This window comes from Otolemur garnettii, unplaced genomic scaffold (assembly GCF_000181295.1).
Source record: "Otolemur garnettii isolate 467f Iridium unplaced genomic scaffold, OtoGar3 scaffold00022, whole genome shotgun sequence".
NCBI lineage: Eukaryota > Metazoa > Chordata > Mammalia > Primates > Galagidae > Otolemur > Otolemur garnettii.
This window is the reverse complement of record NW_003852417.1, coordinates 9,278,106-9,297,409: the sequence shown is the minus strand read 5'-3', so window position 1 is coordinate 9,297,409 and position 19,304 is coordinate 9,278,106. Positions and strand designations below refer to the sequence as shown.

Here is a 19,304-nt window from a genome sequence, read left to right as displayed (position 1 = left end):
TATACCTTCAACAAGCCAAACAATATTGTAACTAGCAGACTGTCAATAATCATTAGCAAATGCTATTATCTGAGATTTTTCTGGTTTTTAATGTTTTAACAATTACTCTGCATCCAGAAATTGCTTATGTCTGGAACAACACATATACATTTGCATTTTTAAAAAAATGTTCATTTTTCTTTATGGACAGAAAAAAACTGGCTACCTAGATTTACGATTCTATATGAAGGTGCATTTCATGAAGAAAATAGTTTCTGGCCTCATGAAAGAAAAAAAAGAGAAAGAATGAAAAACAACTTACCTTCACGTAGAGCTGCTGAAACTCCTCGAGATTCAGCCTCCCGCTAGGACAGTCCTTGAGGAACCCTTTGTACCACTGCTTGAGTTCATGCTCGTTAAACTCCGTGCTCTTCACTAGGTCTTCCATCACTTCAGGGGCCAGTTTGCTATTCTGTTTCCCCATTCTGCCTGAAGAAAAGCAAATTAATGTAATTAGTGCTGTGACTGTGATCATTTCAAACTTGATTAGGAGCCAAGCTGGAGTTGTGAGCACTTCTTGGTTGGAACTCCCTCCAATGTGCCTGACCCATGTCTTCCTAACTCTCCTTCTCCTTGGTAGTCTAGCAAAAATACCAGTGAAATAGACTCTTGTGACAGTTCCAAGGGCTGTAGGGCTTACCCCTCTCCTCTGTGTCATCTTCTACATGGCAATGATTCCCAGATGGAAGGAAACCATCCCTTTTTATGGTATTCATAGAAAGCATATGGAAGCTATTTTTCTTCTAAGAATTATAATTCATTAGTCCCTGCTGCCCAGGTTTCTAATTCTACATTTAGGATGAAGAGATAATGAATGGGATCAGGGACAAGAACAATAAGAAGATGGTATCATTAAGTGATCAAAAGTGACTTGGAATATTTGATCAGCAATATTAGGGAGTCTCTGTTGGTGTAGTTTTAAAGTTGTATCTTTTTTCAAATAAAAACAGCTCATTTGGAGGCAGTGCCTGTGGCTCAAAGGTGTAGGGCGCTGGCCCCAGGTGCCGGACGTGGTGGGTTCAAACCCAGCCCCGGCCCCAAACTGCAAAACAACAACGAACAAACAAAAAAACCCCATCCTGTTTTTATTAGCCATATTAATCACCTATTTTTTCTCTCACATTTAGATGCTTCCTACAACATTGTCTTCAGAATTAATAAACTCCTGGTGGTTTTTCTAGGGACTGGTTGTTGAGTTTTAGTTGATATAATTCCAGACTGTTGTTACATAAGTAAAAATAATAGTGCATGAAATAATGTTACTCATATGGATTAAATGCCAGGCTGTGTGTCTGATATCACAGTGGAGTGTAGGGGACAGAGCAGGTCATTTCTGAGTTTTCTTCATGATTTGGCCGTTTACTATATGTGTTACTTGGGGCAATGTTAATTAACCTCATTATCTTCAATTTCTTCATTAATAAAACAGACATGCTAGTAAAACTCTCTTGGATTTACTGTGATAGCTAATTAAGAATTAAGTAGGTAACAAAGACCAAAAGGAAGACTTCAGAATTAAAGTGGTTGTATTATTTAGCAGGGAAATTAAGGATAATATTTTTAAAATTTTTCTTTCATGTTGTTGTTTTATCATAATAGTAAAGGAATTAAAATATAACAAATCAACTTCAGATTTATTTAAAGAGTCAAGTTAAACTTGAAAATCTGAGGGTCCACCAGAATCAGAAAAGTTCCAGAAGTTTTAAAATATCCACTTAGAGGAGATCGAGTTAGCTTTTGAATAATTTGCCAGAGTGCACCCAGCTTTTCAAGGTGCTTGAGGCAAACTCTCCCAGGCTTTAGGCACGTCTATACCTGCAATAGCCCAGAAGAGGTAATCTCATCACATACTTCATTATTATTTTTCAACTTTCCTAAAACAGATTCCACACCCATTGTCAGTAACCTGCCCTAACATTGAGCAATTCATTCACTGTAATCAAACGAAGCCTCAATTGCTTCTTTTAAGGAATGCTCCACTTAGCACCATCCCAGCAGCTCCCATAGGGTCAGATTATACCATTACGATGGCCATTTATTGTTAAGCTCATTGGTCTCAGAAAAGGACCTGGGGATCAGTAACTATCCACTCCATCATAGAACTTCTCTGCTTATATTTGCTCTAAAATTTAAGTTCTAAGACTCTTATTAGCAACTGTCTTAATTATAAGTTACTGTAGGATTCCACAGCTGGATGTGAAACTCAAGTGACACTCATGTGTCAGGTTTAATTAAGGTGGGTAAAAAAACTATAATTCATAGTTATCCTAATGATCAAAGGATGAATTGCCAAATATTTTGGTACTTCACTTTGTTCTTTTCAGTAGAGAATTACAAACTTAAACTAGAGTCTCATCTAGCAATAATAGCCGCTGAATATTGAGTGTTTGCTATGGAGAAGTTACTATCATGTCACAAACTTCACAACTGGCCAATCAGGATTAGGGCAGCACCTTGAGTCTCAGAACTCATTGATAACTTGTACAAGATCACACAACTAACGCATTGCAGAGCTGGAATTGACCCTGGGTCTATAAGACTCTAAAGTACAATTGTAGGCAGGTGGATAGAAGGCATTTTAGGAGAAGAGACAGGAAGAGCCACAGTGGGAAGGTTTGAGAGAGCTGAATCAGTGCCTAAAAGGGAGGAAAGAGGAGTCAGTCTCTTTGCCAGGCTGGCTGCCTTATTTGGAAAAGACTTTGATTTACCAAAACCACAAGCTCAGAAGTGACTTTGTAATAATGATGGGAAAATGGATTAAAGGTTATTAAAAACCACTTCTGCCAATTGCCTTCAGAAGTTCAACAGTGTACCAGCTTCTCTGTTGGGCAAGAAAATCTTGAATCATTTGTGAGGTCTTAAACCCATTCCATCTGGGAGAGATGGTGGTCTCTTACATACATACATTGTCAGGATCATGAATCATAGTTTTGGAGACTCAAATGCATAGCTGCATGCTTCTTCGTTCTGGGTCACAGCACCATCACTCAAGTGTGCCTGGCAATGGGTGGATCATGAAGAAAGTCAAGTTCTGGCCTGGCTCAGAGTGGCATTGCCACTGTCCTTATCAGGCCTCAGAAGGTCTGGCCTCCTCACTAGGCTCCCTGACTCCAGCCATCCTCCACACAGCTGCCTGAGTGAATTTCTGAAATGCAAACCTCCTGGTCTGATCCACCCCCTAAACCGTTCAGTACTTCTCCTTAGTCTCCAGGATACAGCCCAATCTAAGGCCCTGCCTACACGTATCTTCGTTTTCTGCCAATCTGTCTTTTCTCATATGCCAGCAGTAATTACCTATTATAGGTTTCAGGGCTCATGTGCTTCCACACTTCCATGGCTCTGCATATGCTGTTCTCTTTTCCTAGAATGATGCCTCCTTGATCTGCTTGGCCGAGTTCTCCTCTTTTTTTAAGCAGTCAGCTCACACACCACCTCCACCGTAAGGCCTTCCTGGACTCTCCAGGGTAGAGTCAGGCAGCACGTGGCTAGGTGTTTCCCTTTCCTTGTACAAGCTTCTATGACCATTATTTATTTCTCTACTCAATTGTTAGTTTCTTGAGAAAGAGGACTGCCATTCATTTATCTTTGCATCTTTGGTCAACTCCTCTATGTACTCACCCGGTATGTTTTGAGAGAATCAATAAATGAAGGGTCTGAGTTATTTGATATGTTTCTCCGTGGGGGGGAAATCAGTCTTGTTATCTATATAGGAGGAGAGTCAGTGTAATCATAGATGTAAACATAAAGTGCAGTCTGCTGTTTCATTTAATTGTACAAAAAATAGCCAGTCTTCCTGGACATTAATTACTTGTCTGTCTTTATTACTAAATTTTGAACACCATGCAAGCAGGGCCTGTGTCTTTTATCTCAGTGTCTCCAGTAACTGGCATAAAGCTGCTTGGTAAAGTTCGATAAACAAATGGAAGCATGCTTGGATTAATGCTCCCCACCCATAATCCTTTAGCTCTGGGAGGCAGTGGTTTGGGCCAATTATTATCTTTCTTTATGGAACTAGGATACAGGAAGGGTAAAAATATTAGTAAATCTCATAACATTCTCAACAACGAGAGTCCATTCTCGTAACACAAGGGGGATGAATGCCAGCTCTGTCTCTAACTTACTCTGGGATCTTGGGCAAGATCCTTTCCTTCCCAGTTACTCATTTGAAAAATGAGCGAATTGGACCAGATGATGTTTGATGTTTAAGGCCTTTCTAAATCCACCATTCACTGATTTCCCATGTGAGTTTTGTAAATATACAAGTCAGACTTCAAGTTATCTTGTCTCAGCACATCATAGCCCTGTGGCTTCTTTACTTGAGAACTTGTCAGCACTTGAGTGTTTGTTACCCAAGAAGGGAGGGGACAGAAACTGAAATGTATTACTTTTAAGCTGTGGTTCCAGGCTATAATATAAAAACAGCCCAACCCAAACCAAAAGAATTTCTTGCTGCTGAGTTGCTGTAGAAAGAAGTTCAGTGCCAAGTACAAAACAAGACTTGTAGACATGCTGTGGGGGGTGGGACCTCCCCAAGGACAGAGCCCAGGGGGGAAAGCCCAGGACCACTTACTTACAAATGACGCCCCCCAAGATGGTATTTTTCATACACTAATTTATAAGAAACTTTTTTGAACAACATTTACCCATAGAACAAGGCTATAAAAAAGAGATAGTTATCATTCCCTTTTTATTGATGAGAGCTTTGAAGGTAGAGAGATTAAGTAACTTGCCCTAGTTCAACCTGCTAGTAAAGGCTTAGTAAAGAATGCAACTAGTTCTCTGGCATCTCACTGTTTTCCTAATAAAGGCCATCATCTTCTCTCACCCAGGTACTGCAACCACTTCTGAGCTGGCCTTCCTGCCTTGAGTTTTGCTTGCCTCTCATCTGTTCCCAATCCTGTCTCAATAGCAGGTTCCAGAGCAGAGGAGGCAGAGCCTGCCGGAGTGCTCTTAGGGAAGGACCAGGAGAGCTTCCTGGAGGAAGAAAAAGGCCCACCAGAGAGCCAAGAAGCACTGATGACATCTCTCCTTTACAAACCTTTAGGGTACTAATGAGGATTCAAATAAGATATGTCTCTGTGTGTGTGTCTCTCTCTCTCTCTGTGTTGCACTGAGCTTGTCCCCTGTTCCTTCTATCTAAATCCAGCTTCCCAGGACATACCAGAGCATGCTAAGTATGATAAAGTACACAGAATTGTATGCCTGGTTCCTTCCAGGTAATCTAGCAATCAGTCTGGCTGAATCTTAGTAAGATTCATCTAAAGACTGGGCTGAGATGGAGGAGTCTAGCCACACATGCAGATACACAATAGGATAATCACATCGATGGGGGATAAGCCTATGGAAATAGGACCTAGAGCAGCAGAAGAAGGAGCTTTAGGGATTCTCGGGAAGACCTTGGAATCCATACAATGTTAGCTGCTAGTGCGGAAGGAAGCTTGAATGGGAGTTGGGCTGGTAAGTGAAAGATTACCCAGGTCTGTCTAGAATAAATTAGGTCTTGTCTCTAGGCCCCAGGCTCCTCATCTATGCACTGAAATAACTGCAAAGGACTGACCTCGCTCATGCTGAGACTCGGGTCTGTAATGCTTCTTGAGTTTTCTTATTCCCTGTCTAAACCTTACTTTTTCCGAAAAGCTCCCTTCTAATCCTGCCTTCTCTGTGATGCTTCTCTGCCAACTCTCACTATGCTCCTCTTTTCTTTGTACTTGACTTGATACTGCAGATTTTGGTCAATAATGACAAGTGGTACAATTGACTTGATGGAATTGGGTATAAAACCCTCTGGGCAATTCAGCTGGGCGGGCGTTTTTAAGAATCTTTGACGGGGGCAGCACCTGTAGCTCAAAGGAATAGAGTGCCGGCCCCATGTGCCAGAGGTGGCGGTTTCAAATCCAGCCCCATCCAAAAACTGCAAAAAAAAAAAAAAAAATCTCTGATGGGAAAGGCCCTGTGCTAGGCATAATGGGATATCAAGAGAAGACACAGTCCCAATCTTGAGGGGCTTAGACCTGGAGGCAGGAGACAGTCCCAGTTTTTGAATATGAGGTACAATGACATGAATGCTTATAGCAGAGAGCCACAGAGCACAGGGGACAGAGACACATTCCCACCAGAACAGGCAAAAACTCTTAAGCAGCGTTTTTCAAACTTGTCTGAATACAATAATCACCCTTGGTTCTTTAGGAACCAGCAAGTATGACGGACACATGTAAGATCATTAGTGAACCCAGGAAAAGCCCCTGTAAACATGAATAAAAATCAAAGTAAGGGGTTTAAGGAGCACACCCAGAAGCAGCACAGATAGAATCTAAGTTCTCTGATTCCTCACTCCCCCATCAGCATCCCTGATATGGTTTCATGATCCTTGTACTGGGGGCTCCCATTAGCGAATCAAAAACCACAGAACTAGGAAAAGACCAAAGCTTGGAAAGATTTGCCTCTGAGCGCCTCTGTTTTATGACCTTTGGTTTTAGGTTGGAGGATTTGAGGCTCAGGAAGATGATAAGTTTTCCAAGAACACAGGGGCAGCTGATGGCAGAGCTGGGCTGAGGAGCTTGTCCCTGATCTGGCTGGAGTACCCACCCCCGCCCTTCCAGTATGCGGTCGCCAAACACTCAGAGCCTATAAGCCACCAGCCATGTTTATCTCTGTGCAAGGATGTTGAAACAACTCCCATCACCACCCCTCTCAGATCCTATAAACAAACGACCAAGGGTTGCTAGTTTCCAGAGACTGTTAAAAACAACCCTGAAATCCATGCCTCAAAGTTGCCCAGCATATTATGTGTTCTCTTTTTTTTTCAAATAAAGGCAAATATCTGACACCATGGCTCCTATTCCTCTCTCTTCCTCATCCTCCTCAAGCTCCCAGAAGCCTTTCCCAGGGGGCAGAGAAGGTGTTGATCACAGGCTGGCATTCTGTTCTGTGTCTGGGGACCAGAGCAGCTTCTGGAAAGAAGAGAAATGCTTTCATATACCATTCTCTGATAACATTACCTCCAAACCTGAACCTCATGGGACTGGAACAGAGGTTCTTCCCCATAAGTGTGAGACAAGTGGGAGGGCACAGACTGCATCTTTGGGGACTCAAGGCAAAAGTATTTTTTGATCTATAGTAAATGAGAAAAAATATTTTGATGGCAGTATCAGTGGCACCCTTAGGGCAAATGACAAGAGTCCCATTAAAGAAAGAATAATTCATACACAAAGGTGAAAGCAGCAGTGGCCCCAAGGGTCAATCCTCTGATCCAACCTCTTTGTTCCTAGAGGAACTGAGAGAGGCTGCTGGGTCTTTGCCAAGGACCACAGTGAGTTAGAATACAGCCTAGCAGTGCCCTGGCTGTTGAACCTCATCAACAATACTCTTGGCTGGTGCAATGCCCAGGCCTTGCATCCCTGGGCACCGAGATGATGGACTGAAGGCCTGTGCCCTGCAGAGCTAGGAAGAGCCAGTCCATGTGAGCAGGGTATGATGAGTGGCCTCCCTCCTTAGGCCTGCCAGCTGCTTCCAACTAAGGTCTCACCTGAGCTGTCTGATAGGTCGGGGGCTGAAAGTCCTGGTCAAATGGCACATCCCTGACTCTTGGCTAGGAGCTGGCATGGACATTAATCTTGGGATCTCACCAGGTGGTCCTAAGCTAAAACCAGTTGGTAATGTAGGGACCGGGTATCTGGGGATTCTGTCTGATCTACAAGGGACTAAAATGGCGTGATTGGCTCTTGGAGGTCAGACTCAACTGCCATCTTCTTCCTCCTTCCCGAGGCACAAAGACCATTTCCTGAGCTCTAGGTACTTGTACCCGGGTGCTAGTCTGTGACTTTAGAGAAGTTTTTATTCAGAGTCAATTTCCCTCACACCGCATCATGTGGCTTTCCTCCTCTTTCCATCACAGCTTATGTCTCTTTTATTTTCCACTTGGACTTAGGTTAGTGGGGAGAAAATAAAAAAGAATGTGTGCTAGAGTCACACCAGGGATCAACCGGTGCTCCTGCTAAATACAAAGGATATGATTTTTGGTAAGTTCCTTAGCCCACTGGAGCCTCAGTTTCCTCATTTGTTGAGAACATACGATATATTATTTGCTCACAGGATTGCTATAATAAATGAGATAACATGTTGCATTTTTTCTGACCATGCCTGCCATGAAGCAGGTGTTCTACAGTAGCAATTATCATCCTCATCTTCGGGCCCAGCAAACTGGGCTGCTCCAGAAGACAGAGAGGTGAGCACCTCAGGATTCAGGCCCAGACACCTGGAGTCATCCTAACCTTGATACTTGGCACCAAGCCTGGTCCATGCAAACAGGAGGACACAAACTGTGCAACACAGAGACTTGTACTGTGGCCTTGTGCTCTCTTGCCTTTAAGTAACAGTGTGTCAGAGCTGACCTGACAGAGGAAAGTCATCTGAGGACCCCAGAGCCCTAACTAAGCTTCCACTGTTGAGAGAAGTTTCCATTAAACTCCTCGTTCACCCACTGAACAGAAGTGTGAGCTGATTAATAGCTGGTAACCTTTCATCTGCGAGTGTTTCAAGCAGCCACCCACTTTTTTGCATCTTATTTTTACTTCCCTGCGTGTCCTATCTCTGACCATTCTATGTATTTTTGCGAATTGGTTTCTATGAAAGGAAACGGGCTGTCTCTGGCAGTGTCAGAACCTCACTTAGTTCTGTGAGGTAACAGAGGAAATGCTTTCATTAATAATCACAGCCTTCTGCCCAACAGATTGTGTTCCAGGTTGTGCTGCCAAGTCCCAGTGGGGAGGGACCGTGGCCCTCATCTCAGAGCAGCAGGGAGATGCTGAGAGAGAAGGGCAGACCAGGAGTGTCCCACGCCACCTGCACATCCTCGGTCACAGGGCTGGGCCTTGAGCCTTGGGGTGCTCTCGCTCTCAGAGCTCTTGGATATCTGGAGGGGTGAATGGCACGTCCAAGTGTCTAACCAGAGTGGCTGAGTCACAACTTGCTCCTCTTCTGACTCTTAGGCCAGTGCTCTTTCCCCTCTGAGAGCCATGTTCACTCACCATATTTCTAAATTACGTCTATAGTAATTCTAAAAAGATACTTTTAATCATGTGGTTGGGTCTTAACTACAGACAGCTTTGAAATTCTCATATAAAGATGGTTTTATAGAAGCAAAATAGCCTCCTTAAAGAAGATATGATGCTGACAATTAAGCAATTCATTCATGTATTCAGCAAACTTTTGCCCAGTATCATCAGATGATTCCCAAATTTATTTCTAGGGCCAGTTTTTCTTAAATCCTAGGTAATTATCCACCTGCTAGACATTTCCACCTTTGTATTCAACAACCACAGCACAACATATTATCCAACGTGAACTGGCCTTTCTTTTCCACCTAAAATATCCTTTTATCTTTGTTCATCTCCAGGCCAATGGCCCCACAAACTGTTCAGAATCCTGTTCAGAACCTGGTTGTCACTCTGGGCATCTTCCTCTCCATCATATTTCTGTATCTAATCAATCACTAAGTCAAGTAGTTGGTAGATTCTACTTTCTAACTCTCAAGTCCATCCACTTCTCTCTGTTGCCACCGCCTTGGTTCAGGCCATTATCATCTCTCACTTTGATTAGTACAATAGCCTCCTCACTTGCTTCTTGGTCTGCTGCCTTGCCCTCCTGAAATCCATCTTCCACACAATAGTAGCTAGAATGAGCTTTCTGAAACACAAAACCCAATCCTATCACTATCCTGCTTAAGCCCTTCAGCAGGGCTTAAACCTTTTATCCCCTTCATTCCAAGCTTCCACCCTCAGTGTGGCTGTCCAGGCCTGCTCACCTGGGACTATGCCGCTGCCCACCCCTGCAGCCTACCACTTTTTACCCTCCCCTTCCCCATCTCAGTACCACTTTAGTCTCCCCTGCCCCCCTGTTCTCACCCTGTGCTCCAACTTCCTTTGTCATGTCAATCCCCCGATCATGTTTCTTTTTGCTCTGAGGGCAGTCCCCATTAATCGTACTTTAATCTTTTCGTGTACTCCACCTTGTATTTCAAGACATAGATGGGGCACCTCATCTCCAGTGACTTCATTGTCTGGCTTTCTGTTCTGAACCTTGTGCAACTGCTGTCCCTGTCTTACCTGCCACAGCAATAGCTGCAGTATACATCTCCCATCTCACCAGAGAGGATAGGCCTCCAGGATACAGAGATCTCAGTTCACCTCTGCACCTGGCTGGGAGCTCACCGCTGAATAGGCACCTCGTAAATGTTGTTGAATCAATTCACTTCTGTGTGATCCCTGCCAAGGACAGCTAGTGCTTATCAGTTGAGTGATAAGAGACAACCTAGGAAGCAAAGATCAAAGATGACTGCACTAAGTGCCATGAGGGAGAGATAAGCCAAGTGTCATGACAGAGCACAAGCCAGCACACCTGTGGTTGAAGACTCAGCAGCAAACTTCTTTAAAAAGATTGGGTGAAGAATATTTTACAAAAAGGACCCTTAACATTATCCCAAGGAAATAATCAACATACAATGGTATTTAACCAAGCACTATTTCAAGCAAACAAACAAAAAAAACCCTTTTAAAAACAAAGTAAATGTATATCACAGGAAACTGGTTGAATAAATTTTGGTCGAGCTACCTAATGGAACTAATGGTGCCATTAATACTGGTAATATAGATCCACATCGATTGATGTGGATTGGTATTGACTTACTGTCATTAATTGAAAACACATGAAAATAAATAGTTTGTTTGTATTTTTAAGGCTAAACCCTTATTTGGGGACATGTATTTAATACAACAGAGCAGAGAAGGAGAATGGAAGTGAATGTAGAAGATAAAGGGAAGATAAAAAATACATAAGCAGACACAAGAAGAAGGGCCTTGTATAGACAATGATGACAATGTGCTGTAAACTGAGGAATTGATTAATGTAAGTATTGATTGAGTTCCCCAAAAAGGAAAGGAAAAAGAGGAGAAGGTATTACAATAAACCAGTAAGTGCAAAAAAAAAAAAGATTGCAAAACAGTGTGTGTAATATCACCTCACTTTTGCTTTGTACACACACTTGCTCAAGCTTGAGGTCAGAGGAAGTTTGGTCAGTTCAGAAATTACATTGAAATCTTAGCAATGGTTATAAATGCTGGGGTATGATGGTAACATTTTTCTCTCTCCTTAATATCTTTCTGAACTCTTTATAATGAACACATATTAATGTTTATAATCAGAAAAAATGTACATATAATTTCCATTACAATAAATAAATATACACGTGAAATTTCTTTCCTTCACAAAGCTATCAGATCCTAACAAAGCCTATTTGTTTCTATATATTTGGCCCTTGTTTTCTTTCCTGATGTTTTTGGAAAACATCAGGAACTGGAAACAATTCCACCGTCTGCAAACTGCTTCCATGGTTTGCTTCTTATGATGACCAGGCAAATTAAGTTAGGCAGAAACTTTTATAGAGCTTGTATAAATGAGAAAACAAGTTCAAAGAGGACACAGACATTTGCAAAGGTCACATGGAAAAACACTGGCAGAGTTGGGACTGAAACCTACCTCTCATGCTTTAGAGACAAGTGTGGTCTCACAGATCCATCAAAGCATGGAAAGCTCACACCAGCCTTTGAGGGGGCTCTAGAATGAAAGAATCCTGGACAGGGAAGTCTTGTGGGGTTCTCAGTTGCAGCCACTTCCTTTTCAAACAATTAATTCACAGCAATATTTCTGGATTCAGTTGTCTGTCAAAGGCCTTTAGCGCTGAGGCCTACCCTGTTCAGCTCTGGGTGAAGTGACAGACATGGAGGAGAAGCTCAGGAGAACCCTGGGCTGATAGCTCAGTGCCCTGGGGGAAGGAAGATGGGGAGACAGCGTTCAGAACCAAGATCAGGTCAGGGTTCCTGACTTTCAGGATCCACACATCAGCCAGTCTCTCTGAGGTGCAGTTCTGTCACCTGTGAACTGGATGGTAGGAATGCCAGTATGGTTGTTATCACAGGTTTAAACAAGACACAAGACAGGAAAGAGTTTGGGGATGCTAACATGCTATCCAATGCCCATTATAACAATGGGAAGGCAAATTCAGAGAACAGAAAATTCCAAGATAGAAAAAGATGTTGATCTGAAGATAACCGCCGCTTCTGGGTGCCTAAGGCTGAATTTTGGGTCATCCAATTGATACCAGAATTTTCCTGTGGGTGCTTGTTCTTGGGAATCTCTTTGGCTTTGGAAATTGAAGAATCAATTCACAGAATACAAGTGAAATCAAGAGAATTTATTGAGAAGAAAGTAAAGGGGTGGCGGAGGGGGTCCCAAGTGGGTTGCCTTTTGGCCCTTTGTCTAGGGGTTTTTAAGCCTTAAGTGTTCTTCTAATTGTTGGTGGCACACTCTGGCTGGTTCTTTCATACTAAAATAACTCAGGTTTATTGGCTCCCTGTTTGAACTATGGGCTTGGGGATTCCTTCATCCGGTCCCCTTGGGGGTCTTTCTTCATAGTATGTCCCACCCAGTGACAGTAATTGACTAATAACTGCTGAGCTCACAGGCTTTCTGAGGCAGTTCCGAAACCTCCAGGCCTATTGGTTGTGACCGACCCCCTCCCTGACCCTCCTTCTCCAGCCCCATTTCCCTGTCCGTGCCCTAAAAGCCTGTTGACTCCTATCACAGTGGAGACCAGAAAGGGATCTACCTGAGGGACAAAGAAAAGATTCCGGAAGGCTTTGGAAACAGTTACACCTCTGGGTCAATAGCACTTGCTGCCTTTCCAGGAAATAAGAAAATGATGATTTACCTGATGTAAAGTCCACCATCCTGAAACCTCAAACTGGAACTATTGGCCAGAAAACCAGTCGATATTCTCAGTGAAAGTTTCCCAGGGCTCTCCGGAAGGGCCGTGTGGGTTCTCTGCACTTTAACAGGTTCGAGAGCCCACACCTTTCCTTAAAACACCAGAGCTGGGTTTCAGTCCTAGCTCTGCCAGTGTTTTTCCATGTGACCTTTGCAAAAGTTTGTATCCTCTCTGAACTTCAGTTTTCCCGTCAATGAAAAGTTCTATGAAAGTTTCTGCCTCACCTAACTCACTGGGTTGTTGTAAGGAACAAACCATGGAGGCAGTTTTCAAACTGTGAGAGTATTTCTAGTTCTAGTGCACTTTTCAATTATGACAGGAAGGAAAACAAGAGCCACAGCGTATAGAAAGAAGTGGGCTTTGCTAGGCAGAGAGAAAGAGAGGGAGCAGACTTCAAATCCCTGCATAAGGAGAAAAAAATGCTTGTTGGTGAGCGGCTGATGGAAGGTTCACGGAAAAGAGACTGGAGGAAGAGGAGCATGTAGAAGGGCCCTTCTTAGAGTTTTGGGAGCTGATGGAAAAGACATATTTACCAGAGGTTGCCAGAGGAGTGCTGACCCTTTCCAGTGAGGTGGTTCCTGTCTTTGATGTGTTTCCAGCTCTGAATTAGTCTAACCCTGTCCTTGCAGGGCTTTTGTGAAGCATCCAGCAAGGCTGGAACAAAGCACTTTATTGTGGCGCATGAAAAATATCTTGGCTGGGAGGGACAATGCCAAGGCTAGGAGGGCTAAAATTAGACTTTCCGGTGTGTTTGCCTTGGCAGTCGAGAGGCCTCCTCCACCTGCTTCCCTCCCTAGCTGGGCCTTCTGAGAGCACAGGTAGCATGTGCTGGAGGGGAGAGAAGAGGAGCTGATTCCCCGTGCACCCTGTGGAGATGACAAATGCTCCCGGGCCTGTGTCACTCTCACCCGGAGTAAAATGCATTTGCAATACTTAGTTTGAAGGGACGTGTTTCCATATCTGCGAATTTGTAGGTGAAGATAAAACCAGCCTTCCCATTAATCTAATGCCCTTCCAGGCTGAAACTGAAAGGAAACCTGAAGACAATCACATATTCGAATCCTTATCTAAGAATTTACACCTTACCCTCTGTAACCACTGCAGAATCTAAAGACCCAGCTGAGAAACCATAAAGTATGTTTTGGGGCAAAACCTGTTATTTCAATGTAAGAGCTCATCAAGCTCCCTTCCTTGCTTGGATACTACCCTTAGCTATGCATTTCTTTCCCCAGTGAGGCAACTGGAGGGTCCTCTGATGCTTGGTCATTTGTCTCATAATGATCTGCTTCTGGGCCTCCTGGGAGGGGTGACAGGAAAGGATTTGGATCCTGAATACAAGAGCAGCCAGCGATTGAAAGAACAGGGGACGTTTAGCCTGAAGAAACAAAGACTCAAGAGAGGAAATGTGAGCTCTCCTCAAATAAATGCAGGATTTACTGGCATAAAAATAGACATATAGATCAGCATAACAGAACGGAGAGTCTGGAAATAGATACAGCAATCCAGACTCAATATATGATCAAGGAAAATTTTCAGAACGCGGGGGAAAGGAAATATAATTTTGTAAGTGACATCATCACCCCTTGATAGCTATTTGATAAAAAAAGCAAAAACCATACCATATGCTGTCTTTTAAAAAATCATTAACATTTGGAATAAAGAGTTTTAATATAAAAATTGAGCCAAAGAAAACTATTGGAAATTGAAAATATGATAGAGAGAATGTTAGTAGTTATGCGTATGTATATATAGTCATGTGCCCCATAACAATGTTTCAATCAGTGATGGACCACATATGAGGTCAGACAATTAAGTTTGAGAATTCACCCAAGAAAAAGTGCTACAGACCCCATTGCTGAATATCACTCTAGTCACTGTCATGGGAATACTTTGCATTGATACTAGAACCTAGAATACCCTTCAAAATACTTTTTCTAGGATGAGTTCAAGTACTTAATTGCTAGGCCTCGTACGATGGCAGGTCTGATGGCCATTCCAGAAAAGAGTTCCAAAATTGTTCATATAGGATGGTATTCCCATAAGATAGCACCATATTTTTACTGTATCTTTTCTATGTTTGATATACACATACTTACCACTGTATGCATGTACTTGCCTGCAGTGTTCAGTACAGTAAAATGATGTCCAGGTTTGTAGCCTGAGAGCAATAGGCTATATACCACATAGCCTAGGTGGGTAGCACACTGTACCATCTGGACTTGTGTAAGATACCCTAGGATGTTTGAACAATGATGAAATAAACTCATTGTGCATATCCTAGAATATATCCCTGCCAGTTAATGTATGGCTATACTTACATGTAAATCCAAAACCAATGATTAAGGAAACCATCAGAATCAGAGGAGGAGCAAGATCAAAGGGTATGAATAGATAATTATACCAGAGTAATCACAAATAGTAAACAAACCAAGAGAAACATTTTTAACCTAATTATTTAGGTAAGATGGACTCTCTAAACAAAAACAAAGGTAGACACTATGAGACTAGTAGATAAAGCTACAGAAAGACTCAAAGTTTAAGCAATATGAAATGGGCAAAGGATATAGACAAAAAATGAAATATCAATGACGAAGTTCATTCCCACAAATCAAATCAATGACTAAGTTCATCCCCACTAAAATTGTATGTTGGTATACTGTACCCAGAACAAGTACTGGGTTTTCTAACTCACAGTCTCATGTTATTTCAATTATTTTCTAGACGATTTTCAATGATTTCACCTGCAAATGATGCAGAGGGAAGTAGGCCCTTGTATTTTAAGGTAACGATGGCTATGCTCTTATTTTTGTTTTCTTATGATTTCAGGGATCTGAGCCCCTCCTCTCCACCCCTCCCAGTCTGGGGGCCTTCCTTGTATTTCCTTTGCATAATCCACGCGGAGAAGTTCAGTTCTTGGATGTCTCCTTCAAAGAAGGTTTACTGGCTTAGGTTTCATGAAATCCTGAAGTCTTCCATAAAACGGCAAGATTCTTTCCTCTCTGTATCTAAACCCGAAGTTTAACTGTCACAATGGAATGAATGAATGGGTAGAAGGAAAACAAAGCAAAGTGCTTGGGCATCCCCCTGGGGCCAGTGGCTGGCGAGGATCCCGGGAGGCTGTCTTGCCTTGGCTGATGAATGCCTTTACTAAATTACTTGTAACATTTTATGGACTGTATTTGATTGCTTTTTTGAAAGAACTAACTTTAACATGCCCAAAGAGTTTTCAGCTAGAAAATTAGTTAAAATATATATAAGTAAGATGAGTTAAATTTGTGACTCATCTAAGACAGCACAGTTAAAAAAAAAAGGTAGCAGACATCTTTGAAACTGTGGTGCAGGAAGGAGCTTAGCTTTCATGAAAGAGCAGAGTGGGTCAGGAAGGAGCATTTCACGTGGGATGGCAGGGATAAAAGGGCTGTGTTTTGGCCCATGTATAGTCATTTTCAGGGACAGAGAAAAGTTCTCTGTTAACTGAACTCCGCTGACATTTTCTCAGCGGAGAAAGGTGGAAGGGGGAATCACAGAAAGTTATAGGCTAGAATAGAACGAGGGCCTATGGATCAGTTATGTCTTAAAGAAGGCGAATAAAATGACAGGCAGGACAAATTTGAAAGCCTAAATGGAACTACCAGATGTGTGAAGAATATAAGGAAAAAAACCTTAAATCAACCCTAATGAATAGCTTCAGTGGAGCTGAACTCCAGGTAGCTTGTAGAAAAGGCACATTTGCCATTTGAGAGCTACACAAAGCATAAGGCCGTGGAGGACATAGTGGGCAGGACCTTGTCTCTGCCTCAGTAATTCGGTGAAAAGCTGTGAGTTTGCAATACCAAGTCAGAAACTGAGGAGTCATCATATGCTCCTCCATTCTTCGTCCCCTAATTCTAATTAGTCAGAAATTCTATCATTTCTAACCATGAATTCATCTTCTGCTCTCTGTCCCACTGACACCACGTCACTTTTCATACTCCCTTTTTTGCAACTATCTGTTCAGTCTTCCTTTCTTCAGCCTCTACCCTCCAAATTTAGTCTTGGCATTGCTGACACAGGGATATTACTAGAATAAACATCTGATCATTTCGGGCATTCAATGCCTTTTTGTTGCCAACAGGGAAAGTCCTAGTCCCCTTGTCAGATGTGGAGGGCCTACCATGATCTTGCCTGTGCGTTTCACTCCAGTCTTCTCTTACTACTCCTAACTCATACTCCCAGACTCACATCCACACTGAATCTGCATTTTCCAGAATGTATCAATATTTTATCAGGCTCTTGAATAAAAAGATAAGAGAATACGAGGACAACTTGAAGTGGACAAGATAAGCTAATGGAAAGGGTTAGATCAGATTTGATTCAAATTCTCACTACCTGTATGACTTCATTCAAGGTATTACACTTCTCGTAGCTTTCATTTACTCATCTTAAAATAAATCCAAATATGAAATTTAATGAAGATTAAATATGCATTAAAAATGAATACTGATTATTGCTTGGCATACGACAGGCAGCTCCCCTTCACCTCCTCCTCATTCTTCTTCCTCTTCTTCTGAGTGTTAATTATATGGTTTGGCACACGTATCTTGGATTGCTCCAGTCACTCTGTAAGACTCAGATCCCTGCTGGAGCAGTGGCTCATGCCTGTGATCCTAGCACTCAGGAAGTCCAAGACAGGTGGATTGCTTGAGCTCAGGAATTTGAGACCAGCCTGAGCAAGAATGAGACTCCATCTCTACTAAAAATAGAAAAATAGGAAGAACTAGCTGGGTGTTGTACCAGGTGCCTGCAGTCCCAGCTACTAGGGAGGCTGAGGCAAGATGATCATGTGAGCCCAAGAGTTTGAGGTTGCTGTGAGCTATGACACCACGGCACTCTACCCAGGGCAACAAAGTGAGACTCTGCCTCAAAAACAAAACAGAACAAAACACCTAAAAGCAAAAAATTAAAAACAAAAAACAAGACTCAGATCTTCCTTTTAAACCTCAAAACCTCTCTATCACATGGTCTCTCTGGACAACCAGCTCTTTATCTACAGATCTCTTTCACCCTACAGCAGGCATCAAACAAATGTCAAATAAAAACAAGTGGCTCCAACTCAGACAGAAATAGGAAGGGCCAATCGAACAAGAAAGAATTCACATGCTAGCTAGTCTGTAAGGTTTAATTAACTTGCTGTCTATATTCAAATAATTTGGTTCCAACTTGTCTCTCCATAGAGAGATCATATAATTTATTGTCCAAAGAGCACACTGTGAGAGTGAAAGGAAATACTATTATTTGTACTAGGACAATAGGCATCGTTCAGGACTATGCTAAGAAAACTGGGGTGTACTTTTGACCTACCCCTCCAGCTTTATCTCCTGTCATGCTTTTTGTTATTTACTATGCTTCAGCCTCACTATGTGGCCCTCGCTAACGTATGGAGTTCATTCTCACATTAGGGCCTTTGCATAAACTTTTCTCTCTCCTTAGAATTCTCTTCTCCTAAGACACTTCCTGGCTGATTTCTCACCATTCAGCCACTGCTTAAAATGTCACCTTTCAGGTTTTCTATCCTCTCCCACAACATACTCCTAGTGACTATCTCATCACCTTGTTTCATATTCTTCATAACTTTTAAAACTATCTGAACTGATCTACTTTTTCTTGACGGCCTCCTTTCATGGGGATATCAGCTCCAGGAGGGCAGGAGTCTGGTTTGTTTTGTTTACCACTGTGTGTACCTAGTACTTCCCCTGGTACTAAGTAGGTGCTTCATAAACATGTATTAAGTGAGTATCTTAACTTTCTGCCATTTTATAATGACAACTTTGGTATTTACTATATTGATGTGCTCTTTTCATATATCAATGCAGAGGTTGTCGCTTCCAAAGTGGTTGAAAGTTCAACTTTACTAGGTTCCTCTAGCTACCTGGCCTGCTGCTCATGTGCTCAGTAGGGTTAAGCAACAGTAGGCATGATTCTTAATTATTCCCAACTTCAGGGAAGAACTGAAATAAATAACCTTAAGTCAAATTAGACTAATGTTGTTTAAAAAATTAGTTTTACTTGTGTCTTCGGTTCCTATGAGATAGTATGCTAGTACCTAGAGAAAAGTGTGGTTTGGGTTCTCAAACAGGGAGGTTACTTGACCCAAATAATAGCTAAAAAAAATAGGCTTTTGGTATTCTGGATATTTTTGGATCACAAGTCATTTTCTTTTTCTGCTATTTCAGAGTGCTTTTGAAGGTTTTTGTCAATCAAATTCGAACAATGGAAAAATCACCAGGTGATTTTGGGTGAATGTCTTGCCACTTTGGACAATTATTTAACCTCATTTGTAAATTTGTGATAGTATAACCCTACCCAAAGGGCTTTGTAAAATTAGAGGTAATATAAGTAAAAACCCTATCATTATGGCTAATATAATAGATGCTTGATAAATAATAATTACTTTTTTTTTTTTTTT

General features: G+C 42.1%; 1 protein-coding gene across 2 annotated transcripts in view; it reads right to left on the bottom strand.

Annotated features, from left to right (window-relative positions):
- Positions 1-19,304, bottom strand: part of VSNL1 (visinin like 1) — a 105,548-nt gene that overhangs the window by 59,455 nt on the left and 26,789 nt on the right. The window contains exon 2 of one of the 2 annotated variants that reach the window (XM_003787407.2): positions 302-468. In XM_003787407.2, coding sequence (XP_003787455.1) covers positions 302-463 — 162 coding nt within the window. In that variant the 5' untranslated portion in view covers positions 464-468. Of the gene's footprint in view, positions 1-301; positions 469-19,304 lie in introns of those variants that run through there. The other variant, XM_012803767.1, reaches the window with a different exon arrangement.